Source organism: Homalodisca vitripennis, chromosome 5 (assembly GCF_021130785.1).
Source record: "Homalodisca vitripennis isolate AUS2020 chromosome 5, UT_GWSS_2.1, whole genome shotgun sequence".
Lineage (NCBI taxonomy): Eukaryota > Metazoa > Arthropoda > Insecta > Hemiptera > Cicadellidae > Homalodisca > Homalodisca vitripennis.
Window position 1 is genome coordinate 117,181,499 of NC_060211.1, and position 21,460 is coordinate 117,202,958.

The 21,460-nt window shown below is 32.6% G+C and overlaps 1 protein-coding gene across 1 annotated transcript in view; it reads left to right on the forward strand.

Moving 5' to 3' along the window:
• LOC124362792 (serine/threonine-protein kinase mTOR-like) overlaps positions 1–18,021 on the forward strand; it is a 78,464-nt gene extending 60,443 nt beyond the window's left edge. The window contains 14 exon segments of the mRNA XM_046817599.1: positions 119–226; positions 321–531; positions 1,635–1,832; positions 1,922–2,143; positions 2,278–2,397; positions 2,400–2,465; positions 5,876–6,328; positions 7,035–7,175; positions 7,898–8,056; positions 8,059–8,105; positions 11,467–11,614; positions 15,105–15,408; positions 16,097–16,277; positions 17,678–18,021. Of these exon segments, the coding sequence (XP_046673555.1) occupies positions 119–226; positions 321–531; positions 1,635–1,832; positions 1,922–2,143; positions 2,278–2,397; positions 2,400–2,465; positions 5,876–6,328; positions 7,035–7,175; positions 7,898–8,056; positions 8,059–8,105; positions 11,467–11,614; positions 15,105–15,408; positions 16,097–16,277; positions 17,678–17,693 (2,374 nt within the window). The 3' untranslated portion in view covers positions 17,694–18,021.
• Positions 18,022–21,460: the final 3,439 nt, after the last annotated feature.

Consider the following 21,460-nt stretch of genomic DNA (forward strand, 5'->3'; position numbering starts at 1 on the left):
GCGTTTCTAGGTAGTACTTTTGGAAAATAGGCTGGCGTGCAAAGGGTTAAGAACTATGTAGATGTACAGTAGTATTTAACGTAAAAATATAAATAAATATAACAAATGTTTATTGCAGTCAGCTGCATGAGTTCGTGCAGACATATCTCACTCAACCGGTGAAGCAGCTGCCTGCCTTGTCAGATGATGGCAAGAATTTGGAGATGCGTCGAAGACTGCTCGCCAGGTAAATCGTTCACTAAGTTTATCTTATCACAGTATAAACATGTGGTGTTCTCATTAATGAATGGTATAGCTATCGCCATGTGTGTTTTACACAGATGTTATCTGAAGCTGGGCCAGTGGCAGGAGAGTCTGCAGGGTATCAATGAGCACTCTATTCCGGCAGTGCTACAATACTATGCTGCAGCTACAGATCACGATCCCAACTGGTACAAGGCTTGGCATGCCTGGGCGTACATGAACTTTGAGACTGTACTCTTCTACAAGCACCAGCAGCAACAGTTGGGCGACGCTCCTAGGACTGGGCTGGTCAGTATCAACAGTCTTATTCTTAAACCCGTCTATCCACCTAGCACCTACTCCTATAGAGTCCATACAAGTAAAATCTGATAGTGGGTAAAAATAAAGGTTAAAAAAAGAGTATCAACTTGGTAAAAAATTATAAAAATTTAGAGTTAAGAAACTTGGCCTGAAAGATATAGTAATAGTAATCAAGGGAAAATTTAATCATCAGAAAATATCAAAGTGATTCTTTGATTGTGGGAAAACCTCGGGGTGTGAGAATTTTTATTGAACTTAATATAGTAGACTTGTATTAAACTGTTTGAAATTTTGTGATAAATTATTATTAAATTGGGATTCATTAAAAAAAAAAACTACTATAACAAATACCTCTATAAACAAAGCTTTTTATTCCACTCAACAAGCTTTTGAATTCTGAAATCAAAGAACATTTGAAGATTCTCAGTCTATAACTGCAGTTTTCATTTCTGTTATCATTTGAACACTAAGGAGCTCCTTTTTGTACTGAAACTAATGAAATTCTCCGAGTACAAATCTGTACAGTTGAATAAAAATACACATTGTTGCCAACCAAAATAAAAGCTAAACAGACAATTCCAGCATTAAAAAAATCATGACAACTGTCTTGAGACAGTAAAGATTTTTTACTGAGGCACAACTTAGTCTGGTGCTTATTGTGTGGCCTTGAGAAAATTTAAGTTTGCTATAAAAAAAGAAGTGGCTTGGCCTACTTACTTCTGATTTGATATTACAATGACACATTCTTTAGAACAACACAGAGCATAATCATGTTTTTGGTTGGGAACAACTGGATCATTCATCTTGGCTCAATTATTTTCACTTGTTCCAATAGGACAATTTGAAAATAGATAAAAAGATTAATAATAGGCCTCTTCACAGATGGTAGATTTGGTTGATGTTGCAATTGGAAACCTATTGAGCAGTATGCCAGTTTTGGGAACAAAAATGAAAATCATGTAGAATATAAAAAATGTTAACATATATTTATACAATCTTTCTTCTAGATTTTATTTACGTTAAAACTTAATTTAATGCATCTGAATAGGAAAAGTTTTGTGAATTGTGCTGATATAATGATTTGTAAACAGCCGAGTACTCAGTACATCTCACAGTTCACTGTCCCCGCTGTGGAGGGTTTCTTTCGCTCCATCGCTCTGTCCCATGGCAGTTCCCTCCAGGATACTCTACGACTATTGACCCTCTGGTTCGACTACGGTCAGTGGCCCGAGGTCTATGATGCTATTGTGGAAGGCATTCGTACCATTGAGATTGACACTTGGCTTCAGGTTAGTACTTATACTAAGTATTTGAGCTAAATAAGACCACTAGTGCATTACATACCAAGTAGCTCTCTATGTGTATATATGTTTATCAGGTTATACCACAGCTGATAGCCCGGATAGACACACCACGCACACTGGTGAGCCGCCTCATACATCACCTGCTGATGGACATTGGCAAGCATCACCCCCAGGCCCTGGTGTACCCCCTCACCGTAGCCAGCAAGTCTGCTAGCGTGCCCCGCCGCAATGCTGCTAACAAGATTCTGAAAAGCATGTGCGAGCACAGCCCCGCCCTCGTACAGCAAGCAGTCATGGTCAGTGTACTAGAATAAACCTAACTATGAAATTCCTCTTGGAGTTTTCTGGTCTTTTTTAATCTTTTCAAATTAGTAATTTTACTGTATTACAATTTTTTAGCTGTAATACGGTTAAAATGTGTTATATCTAGGTGAGTGATGAACTGATAAGAGTGGCCATCCTGTGGCATGAACTGTGGCATGAGGGGCTTGAGGAGGCCAGCTGACTATATTTCGGGGAGAGAAACGTGAAAGGCATGTTTGACACGCTAGGATAGAACCACTTCATGCGATGTTGGAACGAGGCCCTCAGACCCTCAAAGAAACTTCTTTCAATCAGGCATGTATAGTCTTTTAATCTCTAATTGTATTTATAGTCTCTATTCGGTATTTTAACTAGCCTGCTTTTCATAGATTTGCAAAACCTTATTGTAGAGGAACTTACCAATCAGTTTTCTTAATTCTGTGCTTGTGGTATGTAAAGAATATTAATAACGTGTATATGGGTTTTATGATTTTTTTTAACAGCATATAATAATAATATTATGTGTTAAACTAGTACATGTTTCTTTAATATACTATTAAGGTGGAACTAAATGGTTAATATTGTAATTATATATATATATATATATATTTTTATGTATATATATATATATTTTTATATATATATATATATATAATTTCAATAAACATTGATCACAAAAGTACTTGCTCCGCCGGGACTATATATACATAATATATAATAAGTAATAGTAATATAATTATAGTAAATTTTTTAAATGTTAACTAATGATATAATACTGTTTTGGAGAAATAACTTTTATATATATTTAGAGAAAATATTATATAATAAATTTATATAAATTTATATAAATATATGTCTTCAAAACAGTTTTGTAATAATGTAATGAAAACGTAATATAAATAAAATGGTTCACATTAAATAATTACTTTAACCTTAGAATTGACAGGGTATAGTACTCTGAATATTGGTGCAGAATTTCAAATTTATATATTTTATTGTTAACATAAATATATATATGCCTTTAAATTATACTCTAAATGTAACGTGTGTGAATTTTTTTTCATGGTACTAAATTGTAGAATTGTTCTGATTAAATTTATATACAATCTTACATGTTGCAAGACATGTCTACATATTAGATCAATCCATTGATTTCATCCATTGTGATCTGTTATAAAAAGATCTGTAATATTATAAATTAATTGTATAGTGTTATGTAGTTATTGTCATATACAATATTCACAAGTGGGGTCTGAGTGTTAAATAAATCCCTTTATCAATTTCAAGTAATTTGATTTAATAAAAAGAACCTTTAATAGTTATTTTTTATATAATTGTTCTGGATAACTTTTATATCAGTAGAGATTGACTGATTGTCATACAGACCCATTCCATGTTCCTTTGACTCAAATTCTAATAAACTAGTACATGATCTAAAGTAGGTTATAAACAAAATATACTAGTACCCTCTTGAATATTGTTAAATTTATATGGTAAAATATATCTCAAAATACTATGAAGGAAGACAGCTGGTGATAATTGGAATTGTTCTGATTATGTTTACATTACATGTGCCATTGCAGTACATTACTAACATTTTTCATGTTTCTATCACAATGTGAGTCTGAATAATTCAAAGAGAGTGCTGTGTGTTAGTATTTTCTGTTAGTGTTCATGTATGTTCACATGTCAAATATGTTTATTTATTAATTAACAGTTTTTTTTTTTGATTTAATGATCCCATGTGCCTGACACAGCACGTGAGGGTACTCAAAAAACAAGCATCTTTAATTTTTTTTATGTACTATACTAGGACACAGGAAAACTCTAGAATGAAATTTATCTAGATAAATATACTATCTACGCATACCCATACACATATGTCCTTCCTTGACATGTATTTGTGTCCTAAGATTGCTTGAGCATCTTGAAGCTAACTCTTCTAACACCAAGACAGCAGGGTTGGTTGTCCAAAGGAAGATCAACCACCTCAGCCATTGTTCAACTTGTGGAGTTTGTGATAAACCATCTTGAAAACAGATCAATAGCTACTACTATACTAATGGATCTAAGTAAGGCCCTTGACTGCCTAGAGCACAGTGTCATAATAAATAAATTGCACCTGTGAGTAACAGGCAAAGATGCTAAATGGTTTAATAGTTATTTATCTGGCAAAAAACAACTGGTAATCTAACCTGCAGAGCAAAAGCACAAAAATAAAAGTCAAATTAATCCACTGGAAGTAAAAAGAGGTTTACTTCAAGGCTCAGTGCTTGGACCAATTGTTTTTTCTTTTGACAAACAACCTCCCTGCCTTTCTGTTCAACTATTGTCAAACGGTTTTATTTGCAGATGACATAGTCCTCATTCTTGGCAGCAGAAACAAAAAACAGCTTGACATTCTTAGTTTATTGCATTTGAAATGACAAAGCAATACTGTGGTGTGAATGATTTGGCCCTAAATTTAAACAAAACACAACAATTAATTTTCACTGTAGCTAAGAACAACTATAACTCAATTACACAGCTTTCCATTATTGACTCAACCAAATACTTTGGCGTAAACATCAACAATACTCTTTCATAAACACCCCAGTTCATTTAGATCAGTTTATTAAAAGATTAAGCAGAAGTTTATGTAATCAGACAAATAAACCAAGTAAGTGATTCCCAAACAGCAAAGATTATGTTGTCCTGTTTGAGTCACACTTAATATATATGGCTTAGTGGTATGTGGAGAAACAACGGCCCAGAACTTACAAAGAGTATTAGTCGCACAAAAAAAGCTATTAGAGCTGCAAGGACGCCTTCAGATAGCACAAGGTCTTGACAGTAGTAATGTTGTATACTCTCGACACCATTATGTATGCTGTCAGTTCTAATAAAACAAGACTAGTGGACCAGCACCAACACAGCACTAGAAACAAGCATAACTTTCTTCTGGATCCTCACGATATCAGTCTTTCTGAGAAAAAGCCTCCATACAAAGGTTCAGCTTTATTTAACTCACTATCTAACCACTTGAAAAGACTTTCTATAAATAGACTGAAGACTGTCATGACCAACAGGCTCCTAACACTCATTCTACTCAGAGTAGGAATTTTTGGAATGAAAAAATGCATCAACACTGCCTTCATAAATCGTTTGTTTTTTCTCTCTTATTTTTTTGTTTTGTAAAAAAAACTACTTTATGTACACTTGCTCAATCCCAAATTTGCACTGTGATTTACTGCTTTGTAAAATATATGACTCCATTGCTTTACTGTAAGAAAATTTTAATAAAGGATTGATTGATTGATACATTATTGTTTACTTGGGTTGGGCTGAACTAAATTATTTTGTTTCACAACAAAACTCAAGTAACAATTTGTCCAATTAAAGGAAACATTATAAAGGCTTGGCAAATTATTTTTCGACAATATTATTTAAAGAATATTGTAATTCATCTTGAGTAAAATTTCTTTTTCTTTCATCATTTTTCCACAACATTTTTTTTATGTGTAAGGTCCTATATTTATAAGTACTCTTTAGATTGTTTGAGACCATACTTTTATATAATCCAACCTAGTTGTAGTGTAATATAATTCATAAGTTACATGCCATATTGTATTATTTATTAGATGTTAAATGGTGTAATTAGATAATAACTATCAAACTTAGGTGTGCCTGATATATTACAAAGGTTAATCATTAAACCATCAAGTGACATTCCCTGATCATTACAGGCGTATGGACGAGACCTGATGGAAGCCATGGACTGGTGCCAGCGATACAAGGTATCGGGCAATGTCAGAGATCTGAACCAAGCGTGGGATCTGTATTATCACGTATTTCGTCGTATCTCACGCCAGCTGCCGCAGCTGACAAGCCTGGAGCTGCAGTATGTCAGCCCCAAGTTGTTGGTGTGTCGTGACCTGGAACTGGCTGTCCCCGGCTCTTACATTCCCAGCCAGCCTGTTGTCCGCATCGCTCATATACAGAGTTCCCTACAAGTCATCACCTCTAAGCAGCGACCTCGCAAGTTATGTATCAAAGGTAGCAATGGCAATGACTACGTGTTCCTGCTGAAAGGCCATGAGGATCTCCGTCAAGATGAGAGAGTGATGCAGCTGTTTGGATTGGTCAACACACTACTACTAAATGATCCGGATACATTCAGGAGAAACCTCACTATACAGGTAATTCATTTAAGTTATTGTCAGAGAGTTAAAAATTATAGAATGAGATGTAAATATGGACAGCCATAGCTATTGTCATGTCTAACTCACTGTTGTTCTGCAAAATAACTTCCGTTTCTTTCCATAAAATTTTATGAATCCATTGCCAAGAGTGGGTATCTTCTCTTCTTCATATTTGCTACTGTACACTTAAAATCCTTACCGTCCCCATCACATTATTTTTCCTATGTCTCCAGGTGAAAATAAAATACATTACCCCGTTGATGGCACATATTTCCTCCAAAAAATCATACAATTGTTATTTTCTATACTTCATATTTTATATTAATAACTATGAATTGATACAATACAAAATTAAGAAAAAGTTAAAAAAAAAGTACTATCCGTATTAGAATAGTCCTGAACTGAGTATAGACAATCAATAATAAGAAATACCTTCATCAAAGAGTTAAACAATAGCGATAAAACATTATTAGATTCAACTACTAACAGGTCATTTTCTTCTGTTAAGAATTGTTAAAAAGCATAGATTATCCAAATGGAATCAATATGGTTTAAAATTCAAAAATGCACCTCAAAACACAGCCTCAATGTTGGAAGATGTCTTATTTCATAATTTCTGTTGAACTGTTTTACTGTATTTTTTTATGGTTTAATTTTCATTCATAATAAAATACACAGAGATAATGGGGTTTAATTTTTTCAGCGATATGCAGTTATCCCATTGTCTACCAACTCCGGTCTGATAGGATGGGTGCCTTACTGTGATACTCTGCATACTCTAATTAGAGATTACAGGGATAAGAAGAAAATTCTTCTCAATATTGAACACCGTATCATGCTAAGGGTAAGTTATGCTATAAGTCATAGTTTGGGTTAGGTTAAAGAAACATTTCTTACCTTATTAATTTAAAACAAACACTCCAATAATATACTTTTTTTATTTCTATGAGGCCTTTCGTACTCAATGAGCACATCAACATCAGACCCACATAACTGAATTGTTGTGGTTAGAACCAACATTTCTAACCTTGTTAGTTCTGAATGTTAGGCACTAGCCTGATTTTATAATTTAATTCCTCATTTTGTATTATTAATACTGAGGTAATTTTATTCCATAGCTTGTCAATAGATTTTATTATTATGGTTAATATATAATTGGATTAAAACTCGTATCTAATTATATACCTGCTGAATATAATCAGCTGTTATTCATATTATTAGAGTATTAAAAATAAAGTAATTGAAAATCACTTTTGATAGATGTGCCACAACTATAACATATCAATTTTTTAATATAAATAACATTTAGCACTGAAGATGCTTACTCCTATTTTGTTGCTCTATTTCTCCATTAATCTCCCGTGTTATTTTTAAGAATGGTCATTTAAGAACTCTTCATTAGTGTCGTGGTATATTTTTTATTTGTGAAAGATGCATTATTTTTTATATGAACATTACTACTTTGAAATACACACTCATTAATGTGGAAATTTTCATTAGGAAGTATAGTTTTCCTAGGAAGTGTTTTAGAAAGGATTCAATATTAATAATAGTATATACTTGTAGATGGCTCCGGACTATGACCATCTGTCACTGATGATGAAGGTGGAAGTGTTTGAGCATGCCCTGGAACACACCCAGGGAGACGACCTGGCTCGTCTGTTGTGGCTCAAGTCTCCAAGCTCTGAGGTGTGGTTCGATCGACGCACCAACTACACTCGTTCACACTCGCTGTCATGTCCATGGTCGGATACATTCTGGGTCTAGGAGATAGGTAAGTCTAACGTACAATGCCATTATCATTAATCAATTCAAAATTCATATAAAAACATATTATTTAAATGTCAATTATTTTTATAATTTTAGTTCTTGTATAGCAATTCTTGGTTCCTTACTACTTAAAGTTTCAAAGTTTAAAACAGTAAGTCTAAACTTTAAAAAGATCTCATTAGTAAGGTCTTTTTCCTATTTTGTTTTATGTCTCCAAAAATCCCCTCATTTACAAAGTATTATTAAAATTTAATTAGTAATTTAAATTGACTCCTTCCCAACCAATCACTTCAAACCTCCACAATGGGGATCCTGGTACTAAAGTTGAATTTCTTTTATCAATCACTTTTTGTCTAATTTTGTCATCGTACAGGAGTCATTTGAACTTTTTATGAAATAATCAACTCATATTAATATTTTCCTTGTGTGCTAAATGTTTTTTGTATTTTACTTTAATTCTTCGTAATTTTTCTCGTATGTTTAGCAACATTTTGGAATCATTTGAACTTCCCATAACTTATAACTTGTATCAAGTAGATTATTTATATGCTGTTTTCATTGGTTGGTTGATAGCTTGCTTATTGTGCAAGATGGCACGTGTAAATTGATATTTGTCGATAATGAAATTGATTACATACTTAAAAAAGTAATACAAATGACAAAAAGTGTTGATTTTTAGTGAAGAGGAAAGGCAGAATACAATAAGCAGACCCTGTCTTTTTATATCAATAAGTATAATCATTGGTACATAACATATGTGTATCAAACACAAGACTATCAATCTATATCAGCATATCTATAGTCATAATAAAAGTCATGTTTGAAATTTAAATCATTAATTTAATATACACAGTGAAAATCTCATAAATAATGAAGGAAACAACAATCAATCAGACAATATAGCAGGAAAAAGGCAAAACTCATAAATAATAACAAAATGATAACAACATAAATAACATTTAGAACAGAAAATAAGCTTTCAAGAAGTGGTTGAAATCATCATCTAGAAAACCATAGCTCTCTTCTGTACAAACACTCACAGAGATTATCTGTAAGCAGGTTGGTTGGTATGCCACTGGCCCTTTATGAGCTATCGACTGTCTGAGTATTAGAACCAGTTGCTGGTTCTAAAAAGTTGTTGACGGTAAAATGCACAAAACCATGTTCACTCAACACAAAATATGCCTTCCACATGTTTGTGAACCATGACTGTGTTTGTCCACATAATGGGTATTTTGGCACCACACCAACATTTTGAGGCCAAGAAAAACATGTATTATCATCTTTTAAAGCAATTTCAAGTTGACTGTCATTTTTAATTCAACAAAGTCACTTATTAAAAATTAAAATATTTGTACTATCTGAAACCTTTTTACAGTTCATATATAGATGATATAAGTAAATTATTTCTCAAATTAATGAATCAGTATTGATTGGTCTTATATACTAGAAAATTACTAGAAAATAGTTATCGGAGAAGGTGCTGTAGACTGACATTAGAAGATAGAGTTCCAAACGTGACAATAAGAGAGATAATGAATGTTCAATCATCAATTACGGACAATATAGAGAGAAAACAGTTACAATGGTATGGTCACATGAGAAGAATGAATGAAGATAGGATCCCTTGGAAAGTATGGAATTGGAGACCAACAAGGAATAGGAAAAGAGGAAGACCTAGGTTAATGTGGAAAGATGGAATAGAGAAAGCCATGCAAAGAAGAAACATTGAAGAGGATGCATGGCTATGCAAGAGACAATGGCGTATTGACTGCGACAAACGGCCAGAATAGCTGTAAAAGTCGCCGTAAGTAAGTAAGTATTGATTGGTTATACTGATGGATAATTTAGTAATATCGTTTGTCAATATCGACATAAAAAACTGGGTCCGCTTATCGTACTCTACCCAAGATTAAAATTCAGGGTTTAATTTGTATTTATTGATTAGAGAAATTCACCATTCTGATGCAAAATGCAAATAAATATTCTTCTGTGACAGAGCGGCCATTTCGCTTGAGCCTAGAAACTTTCCAGTAATATGAGCAGGAATTTACTCTATTTTATGTTTTTCCAGGAAAATCATAAAATGATGTATTATATTATTTGTTTAACATAACTGTTAGTCAATAATAATATATAATTGGGTTTTTATTAATAAAACTAATCTATTAATCCATCTGTTATTGTATCTGAATGAACATAAAAACATTTCACATTTTAACATTAAAATTACAATTATAATATGCTGTGATTGAAATGTTTCTACAAAAAGTGTTGGTATGTGTCTTTTTAAATAACTTGTTCGTTCATAATGTTGGGCAGTTTTCGATATTTCCCACGACATTTAATGTTTACTTCTTCAATAATACGATATACAAGGTGTTTGAAAAGTCTGGGTACGGCTTAATATTTTACAAACCATAGCAGATAACATCTATAAACTTTGCACAGTGTCATATGGCTATGTAAACTATTTTTCCTTGCTATTACCATGACATGTCTTTCATGGGGGGACGGCCCACAAAATAAAACATGGAAATCTTAAATGAAAGCATGGGTCGAGTGACAGTTTCATTTATTGTGTTATAAATTTATGACATAATTTGCTAATTTAAAAAATGTCAGTGAAAACACATTGGTTAGTAGAGTGAAACGCCGCCTACCGCATCAGAATACGACGATCCAATCAGAAATGGCAGCGCATAATGTACTTCACAGTGTGTACCTAAAACAACCCGCCATTTCTGATTGGATAAACCTTTTGAGATGCGGTTTGCGGCATTCAACTCTACTAAGTGAGCTCTTTCAAATGAGGTATCACTCGACCCATGCTTTCATTTAAGATTTCCATGTTTTCCTCTGTGTGCCGTCCCCCCATGGTTGGCATGTCATGGTAATAGCAAGGAAAAATAGTTTACATAGCCATATGACACTGTGCAAAGTTTATAGATGTTATCTGCTATGGTTTTTAAAATATTAAGCTGTACCCAGACTTTTCAAACACCTTGTATATACTGATAAACCTAAAATTATTAGCTTTTATTGCTACTTATTACTAGTTTAAAAAATAACCCCAACAGAAAGGAAAAATACATTTTACATTAAATACAAAAATACACTGGTAAACTTTTGAGTAGATGTGGTAGATATATGGGTATAGAGTAACAACAAAGCAACTTATGTGTACATATTAACTCAAATTACAGTTTCCATGTATGCTTGAAAGTAATATTTTCTTTATCAAGTAATAAAGTAATGGTTTTAATACGTTTAAAAACCCCTCCAATAGATCAGTACATAATAATTACACACTAAATTGTAAAATAATTTTAATTCAATAGTACTAGAATTAATTTATTTTATAGGCATCCATCAAATCTCATGCTTGATCGATTGAGTGGCAAAATCCTCCACATAGACTTTGGTGATTGCTTTGAGGTGGCCATGACGAGGGAAAAGTTCCCAGAGAAAATACCTTTCCGCCTAACAAGAATGCTGATAAATGCAATGGAAGTAAGTAGTGTTCATCGAATTGAAATTACAAAATCATACTTAAGTGGTTGTATTTAGGTGGCTGTGATGAGGAAGGCTAGGGAATAAATCCTTCTGCCTAACAAAAATGTTGATAAGTGTAATGAAAATTGATCATATTGAAATCACAAAATCCTCCATATAGAAAGTCCCATAATTTACAATATGAATATGAAAATGACCCACATTTACAGTAACATTTAGATTTTAAAAGAGATCCTTAGTGCTAACATACCAAAAACATTACTGTGTTTCTGTATTTTATCAAATTCAAAATAGTCCTGGAAATTACTAAAAATTTTAAGCTTTTTTTAGTGTCTTACAGTATACTTTTGAATAAATGATAGACCCACGTTTTGATTTTCAGCACCTTTGAATCCTTAATCACAGTTACCATAACTGTCTCCCATCATAACAGTATTGTTAGAATATTATTGCTCTATTAGATTATGTCATGTATTCACCTACTACAATATACCTTCAACCGTTCTTTAGACTGAGGATTTACAGACTCAATCAAAATACCATAATCAATTATAATTTTGTTAGAAATTCTTCACTTTAGTTTTCTAAATGTATAAGCAAATCACAACATAAGCCATCATTGTGTTTTGGGATTCTCAGAAACAACTATTTGGATCTATTAAACACAGAACTTGTGGTAGACTAACTTTCTTGACATTATTCAATACATAAGTTTTGAAAACTTTAGTAAATTCATAAGAAACCTTGCAAGATCATGTAATTTGATTTTTCTAATTTTGTGATGAGCAGAAAACTGATAATAGATGACTTACCACTTTTTTTTTAATCATGGACTTTATTTATCTCTTTTTAATTATCAATGCAGGCTTAACTGCCCAGCCCGTTCTTTTAATAGTCCAATGGTAATTTCTTTATTCTTTATTTCAAATTGAAATCTTCATTTGCAAAACTTTGGGAATAAAAAACTGTATTCTATGGTTAAAATTATAACATTTTTATCATATTTTGTAAGATAATTTACTTGTATTACAAAATACTATGCAATTTGTCTATAATAAACTTTTTAATTAGAATAATTAATTTAAAAAAAACTCATCAAATATTCATCAACCAGTCATAAAATATTTTTATTTTGATCACGTTCCGGGGTTGCTGGTATAAATCTTATATTATGTACTCACAGCTTGAGCAATCCAATTTATTCTTAGTGTGATGTGTTTCGCTCGATCACGGCATTTTCAAACGCTGTGTTAACAATGTTTAGTGTGTGTTTGACAATGCCATGATCGAGTGAAATTCGTCACGCTAAGAATAAATTGGATTGCTCAAGCTGTGAGTACATAACATAAGATTCATAAAATATTGACCATAGTTGAAAAATATATAAAGAAATTTATTAAAAATACCAATAATAGAACTATATTCATAGAGTTTTTTAATTGATTTTTTAATTAATTTCTTTCAGCTGTTGATGATGTAGATAAGTGCTGTAATAATTTGATCCTCATATAACAAAAACATTATTATATTATTCTTTGTTGTGTCGTCTTTTATGTTAATTGTGAAATAACTGTTGTTGAGCAATCAATGTTATTGGAAGTTGTTAAACAGACAGCCTTATGGTATATTTATGTCTATGATTGCTACGGTGACAGGTATAGAGGGTACGTACAGACGAACATGTGAGAGTGTGATGTCAGTTCTACATCGTAACAAAGATAGCCTTATGGTATAATTATGTCTATGATTGCTACAGGTAACAGGTATAGAGGGTACGTACAGACGGACATGTGAGAGTGTGATGTCAGTTCTACATCGTAACAAAGATAGCCTTATGGTATAATTATGTCTATGATTGCTACAGGTGACAGGTATAGAGGGTACGTACAGACGGACATGTGAGAGTGTGATGTCAGTTCTACATCGTAACAAAGATAGCCTTATGGTATAATTATGTCTATGATTGCTACAGGTGACAGGTATAGAGGGTACGTACAGACGGACATGTGAGAGTGTGATGTCAGTTCTACATCGTAACAAAGATAGCCTTATGGTATAATTATGTCTATGATTGCTACAGGTGACAGGTATAGAGGGTACGTACAGACGGACATGTGAGAGTGTGATGTCAGTTCTACATCGTAAACAAAGATAGCCTTATGGTATAATTATGTCTATGATTGCTACAGGTAACAGGTATAGAGGGTACGTACAGACGGACATGTGAGAGTGTGATGTCAGTTCTACATCGTAACAAAGATAGCCTTATGGTATAATTATGTCTATGATTGCTACAGGTGACAGGTATAGAGGGTACGTACAGACGGACATGTGAGAGTGTGATGTCAGTTCTACATCGTAACAAAGATAGCCTTATGGTATAATTATGTCTATGATTGCTACAGGTGACAGGTATAGAGGGTACGTACAGACGAACATGTGAGAGTGTGATGTCAGTTCTACATCGTAACAAAGATAGCCTTATGGTATAATTATGTCTATGATTGCTACAGGTAACAGGTATAGAGGGTACGTACAGACGAACATGTGAGAGTGTGATGTCAGTTCTACATCGTAACAAAGATAGCCTTATGGTATAATTATGTCTATGATTGCTACAGGTGACAGGTATAGAGGGTACGTACAGACGGACATGTGAGAGTGTGATGTCAGTTCTACATCGTAACAAAGATAGCCTTATGGTATAATTATGTCTATGATTGCTACAGGTGACAGGTATAGAGGGTACGTACAGACGGACATGTGAGAGTGTGATGTCAGTTCTACATCGTAACAAAGATAGCCTTATGGTATAATTATGTCTATGATTGCTACAGGTGACAGGTATAGAGGGTACGTACAGACGGACATGTGAGAGTGTGATGTCAGTTCTACATCGTAACAAAGATAGCCTTATGGTATAATTATGTCTATGATTGCTACAGGTAACAGGTATAGAGGGTACGTACAGACGGACATGTGAGAGTGTGATGTCAGTTCTACATCGTAACAAAGATAGCCTTATGGTATAATTATGTCTATGATTGCTACAGGTGACAGGTATAGAGGGTACGTACAGACGGACATGTGAGAGTGTGATGTCAGTTCTACATCGTAACAAAGACAGCCTTATGGTATAATTATGTCTATGATTGCTACAGGTGACAGGTATAGAGGGTACGTACAGACGGACATGTGAGAGTGTGATGTCAGTTCTACATCGTAAACAAAGATAGCCTTATGGTATATTTATGTCTATGATTGCTACAGGTAACAGGTATAGAGGGTACGTACAGACGAACATGTGAGAGTGTGATGTCAGTTCTACATCGTAAACAAAGATAGCCTTATGGTATAATTATGTCTATGATTGCTACAGGTGACAGGTATAGAGGGTACGTACAGACGAACATGTGAGAGTGTGATGTCAGTTCTACATCGTAACAAAGATAGCCTTATGGTATAATTATGTCTATGATTGCTACAGGTAACAGGTATAGAGGGTACGTACAGACGGACATGTGAGAGTGTGATGTCAGTTCTACATCGTAACAAAGACAGCCTTATGGCAGTATTAGAGGCATTTGTGTACGACCCACTTCTCAACTGGAGGCTGATGGATCAGGGTGGAACGGTGGTCAAGACCAAACGGACCAAGTCCCAGCCTGACTCCAGCATCGCCTCCTCCTCCTCCCAGGGCGGGGAGGGTGATATCCTGGAGAGTGTGGCCAACAGTCTCAGTGCCACCGTTACCAAGAAAGCCACTGTTCCTAGTAGTATTGAGAATATAGGTACGTTATAAAACACATCTATTCGTTTGAAAAATCATTATAGTACTTTTATACCAATTTATTTTAGCATAAAGCCAATTAAAACAGATAAAATTATTATATTTTTAAATACAATACAAGTTCTTTTGGGAAAATTTTTTTAACTTATGAATAGCACTAACCTGTGTGTCTGTGTGTAAATACAAGTTTTTTATTTATGATTTTGAGAATAGACATAAACATCCATTTTTTAAGCTTTGTGCATTTTTACATGTAACTTTAGTATGCTGTTACATAATGTAACAAACATATTTCTTGGAAAGTACATAAAATTTACTATCTAATGCTATATTGGATTTTTTTATGTTTTCAAAGTGGAACACGTCGAAAGGTTATTATTTATCTAATGCACATAGATAGGCTGAAAAAAATTAGGAACTTTATATAAGTAAGTATATTTGACTTAAAAAATTAGAAAAAGACATTACTGGACATACTCTGAAGGAAGGATGGTGGACCCAAGTCGTATTACTCTGCTGAGGATTACATAGAGAGAAAAGTGAAAGGTTCTTATTACTGTAGTTAGGCTAAATCTTAACTTGAACAACAATAGATGTTTACACACATAGCGATAGTATTCTAATTAAAATGTATGTATTGTGTTAATCTAGTTTGTGTATTAATAAGAAACATTTTGTAATTGTTGTAGGTGAGAGCAGTCAGCCTGAAGCCTTGAATATGAAAGCATTAGCTATTGTGACAAGAGTTCGAGAAAAGCTAACTGGGCGTGACTTTGCACATGAAGAATCTTTGACAGTTGATCGACAAGTACAACTCCTTATATTGCAAGCAACAGCCAACGAGAACCTCTGCCAGTGTTATATTGGATGGTAATACTATCTTTTCAGAAAATGTTTGCTGACATTAACAGTTTAGTCATTCCTAAATTTTAAAACTCTAACATTAATTTGTAATTTTTATTTCAAGTATTAATTGAATATTTTAGAATTTTAAAAATTTATATGACATAAAAAACATTTTATTGGTACATTTCATAAAAGTTCTCTCATGACTTCATGATTTCAGGAAACTCTTCGCCCGCTGTTACCATCACAACATAAAACCAACCATATATACACAGTAACCCCCACTTTTTTTTAACAGTATATTTTTTAAATTTCCTTCTATAATATAACATAATCTGAAGTTGATTTTGTGAGTTTCATGATGGCAGACACCCACAAGAGGTGTAATCTTAAATTTTATTAAATAGGATGACCCGTTGTGTTACAACTTTGATAACTCTAACAGTACTGATATCTGATCACCCTCTTGTTGGGTATTGTAACTTTCAGATAAGAAATAATATTTTATGTTCATACTACCTTTAACCTTTATCATTATTCAAACAACCTTGTTAGCGATTAATACATTATCTGTAGTAGTTTAAAATGCTTTCAAAATGTTTTATTTTATGTTTAAGATTATTTTTGTGAGGTAGGGTGACTCATATTTCTAAAAACTAATGCCCAAATTAAGCAAATCAACCATTTGAGTGCTGACCAATTTTTTTACTTAGTGTACTCAAAAGTGCCAGTTATTATTTACCAAGCGAACCATAAAGTGTCAAAACAATAATTGGTAGTTTCACAAAAATGTATTAAAAGCTGTTGATTTTTATTTCATAGTTATGAATACAAATCTTTATTTCATTTTCTCCCCAATAAACTAGAGAAACGTATCCACTACACCTCTAAATGTAAATCCCCAAAAAAATCCAAAAGTAGGTAAAAATCCCCAAAAAATCCAAAAGTAGGTAAAAAATAGTTAACTGGTAAATTATTGAAGAGTACAAATAATTTACTTTAAGTAGGTGTGATTTTAGAGAGCTTTACACTCTTCAGGTTTCCAACACAACTAATTTTTGTATTTAATAATTTTTTATAAATTCATTTACATTCTCACCAATACACTTTATTTCAGCAAGCTGTTCAATATAGCTTTAGCTTAGTATAAAATCAACACTAAGAATTTTATCAAATGAACTTCATTTTTAAAAGTGTATTTTGAAATATATTTAATACATTCACTACTATAGTATACAATATAGTAGATCATTATATTATTAAGTACAACATCAGGTAAATTCTTTGTATTTAAGGTGTCCAAGATTGAGAATAAACAGACAGTATGTTTTTGTATGGAAATAAATATACTAGTGATATTGTTCAAGCTCATAACAGACTGATGTGTTCAAATTTGGAAGTAATTATTGTTTTTTTTTTTTCAGGTGTCCATTTTGGTAAATAATTTTCCTGCAGTGATGCGGCAACCTCTTAATTAAGTATATAATGTGAAGGTCAGAGTAAATTTTAGCTTTATTTTATTTGTGTTTAGTGAATGACTCAATAAGTTGCTATAGGCAGAAAAAATTTATATTGGACTGCCATTTGGAGGCATTTAACTGTAACATATTTGATACCAAATATTCACATTTTCTTGATGAATGGGGCATAAAGCCAGAATTTTAAACAATATTAATGTTTATTTTTTACTGTTAATTACATTAAATATTTAAAGTATAACTTGTTCTTTGTGAATATTGTTGTTAATAAAGTTACAGTAAATATGTAAGATGTGTGTGTCCATGTCATTAGATTCACTAAAGATTTGTTACATGTAAACATGTTATTTTAATCCTAAAAGTAGTGGTTACACATTCCCTGGGTGGCAGGCTGGTTTTGTCTTCATGGAGAGATTCAATGAATTATATACATTACGCAGAACCCTTAAGTGTTATACAGGTTTGCAATTCAAGTTTCACAAATTATATGAATAAGATATCAAAAATATAGCCATCAAATATTTAATAGTAATGGTTTGATTAGAGAAAGCTCCAGTTATGAATATTAAGATTATATATTTATTTATTTATTCATAAAGTCCAGTCTCATAAGTTTATATTATGCAATACTTGATTTATATGTATTTAAATAAAAGTAAAGGAATATGGTTTTTCTAAATAATTTTATAATCTATAAAATATTCTAAACTGATAAATTATATTTATATATATATATATATATATATATATATATATATATATATATATACATATAAAATTATTTAGAAAACCCATAGTGCTTTACTTTTTTATTTAAATACTTATAAGTCAAGGATTGCACAATATAAACTTATGAGAGTGAACTTAATGAAACTAATGAACTAAATCAAATGGGCTAATTAAAATTTGTACAAAAAAAATTTAAAACTGAATAATTATATACAAAAATATAATATTCATATCATTCTTTTGCACCAAACAAAAAAAAAATCTCTGAGATCTTTCAAGTAGGCTGATGTACATAATGGTTGGTTTTTAACATGTTCACTGCTGAATTTCAACCCACTACGTACCCAATATGCTAAAATATATTTTTGGTTTAAACTTAACGTTAGATGTTTTCTTGTAGGCTGGGGATGGTATTTTGTTGATTGTAACTTGGAAAAGTTTATTTTGGCCATTTTGAAAATTTGAGGTTCCGGGACCTCATGCGCAAACAGCGCCCGACTTATCACTATCACTTGCGCAAAGGAAACACATTTTGTCTCTTATGTATAGAATTATTGTCAGAAAGGTAAAATATATTCAATTGTAGCCCGGAAAAGTTCATTTAGGCGATGTATAAAACTTGAGGTCCCGGGACCTCACGCGCACATAGCACACGATTTGTCACTATCATTTGCGCACAAAACACATTTTGTCTCTACATTTTAGAAATATTGTGGGAAAGCTCAAATATATGCATAACTATGTATTTACAATTATGTATACATCCCTACCAGCCACCCAAATGTCCTGTATAATTATCAATATACAGACTGTGGCTGTTGTGGAGTTTTTCTCTCATTAGATTCAGAACAACATTCGCGGCGTGCCCTTTTCCTCCCATATCCAAAACTCCACAGTAAATTAAAAATGTAAGCATAAATCCATGGGATCACATAATGTATACAACTTGATTCCATACTTGTGACGTTTACTTTTAATAAAACGCCACAGACTCGCCGAGCACAGGAAGTGTAAACTACACGTGCCGAGAATTCAGCCGAGCCCATACAACAAAACAAACATAACCTCAACCATCCCGCGCAAGGGCCAAGGACACACTAATGAAAGAAAGAAGTGATGTGTACATGATGTCCCGAGACCACCTCATACGCATGCGCCGAACCCTCTGCTTGAGGTCCCGAGACCTCACCCGCAGTGAACGTGTTAAACAGCTGTTCCACAATAGTGATAATGTTTGCTACCTCCTAAGTTATGAATAATCAAATGGTTTGGTATCATCATTGGCAAATTCACTTTTTCTTCACTTCACTTTCAGGAAAATAGGTTTTGGCCTTATATAATACTTAAACAAAATTTAAAGTAGTTAAATTTATTTTTCCTAATTTTGTTTGGTAAATCATTTTTAAATAGTTAGATGGGCAAGATATCAGCTAATATAATTAGTTGCAGACAATTTTATTTCAGCACAAAATTTAGATTATAAATGTATAAAATACAGTAAATTATATGGTTGGCCGAGCAAAGCGAAACCAGTAAATTGAGAAGATGCAATAAGTTTTAGTCTGCATGTGTAGATGTATTTGAGCATGGTAATTTGGGTTTGTTGATATAGTATCTCAAGAATGATTTGACATATAGTGGAGAGACTTTTGGCACCAAAGTTATTTCTTTGAATAATAAAGCACAACCAGAAGTTGGGATTTTTCACTCCACCCCTTGGACTGGTAGCAGATGTTTTTTTCTGTATAATCTATGTAAAAAAAGTCTGAAAATGTTTTTCTTCAGCAGTGAGTGAACTTAAATGTAGTAAAACGTGTAATAATCATAAAAGGTGTATTTATTTATATACTTTGTCCATGAAATTGCAAGTATAGTAATTTTCCATTAAGTCTATCTTGAATTTTACTTTTCCTTAAGTTTGTTTGGTTCAAGAATAGTTTATTTACCAAGAGAGGAGAGTAGGAGTGATAACAAGTGTATATATTCTTTTAGTCAGCATAGTGGTCTGGAGTTAAACACAGGTTTGATTTGAATTAGTAAATATCTCCAATTACACTGTTCAGGTTATGTTTAATTGGTATTATACCAGATTCACAGAGACCACCAAATGTTGAGTTGATGGATTGTGCTACCCAGTGGCATCGATAGCAGGGTTTGAGTTATGTTAGTTCTTTGGAAGGGTCTAAAATACCCTAATTCTTGTATATTTAAATCAAAAAGCCTGTTTTTGTTGAAAACAATATAAATTATTTCTGCAAAAGTAGGATAGCCATAGCAGTGTTTAGGAGTGGCTTTGCTACCACAGCAATGTTTCACAGCTATTCCCATTTGGCTCAGTTCACCTTATGTTGTCAAAACACCAAGGTTGATTCATTACTCTAAAACTGTGTGTGTGTAAAAGTATAGAAACAGATACGGTTGTGAATAATATTTATTACAAATGTAGGTTATTTATTCATGCTAAAATTGTCACTTTAAAATTACTATAGTACGAAACACACCATTGCAAGTCTGTACTGTGTTAAATAAACTGTTGTTTAATGAAGGAATAACAGATCTTACATTATTATTAATAAATAAAAAAAGCCAAATGTCCAGACTTGGAATGATATGTCTCATACTATAATTAATATTTAATTTGGTTGAATATTCTGTAAGATTATAACAATAAAATAGCACGTCCTATGTGCAAGTTTTATCTGTATAATGTTTTAGTGTCGTATTGGTAGATTAATGATGTTAGATTTATTTTACTAATTTATGAAACTATTTTTATTTTATGTATAAGTAGTATTTATTATTAATTCATATTTGAATATAGCTTCTTAAAGAACTAAAAATAATACATAAACATTGGGCTCTACTTTAGCTGATATGTGTCCTACAAGTCTCCAATAATTAACTCTACAAATGATGAGTATTATTCACCTGTACTACACTTTTTTAAGAGTTTTGCAAGCATATTTTGAAAGTAAATAATAAGTACATAAAATTAGCCAA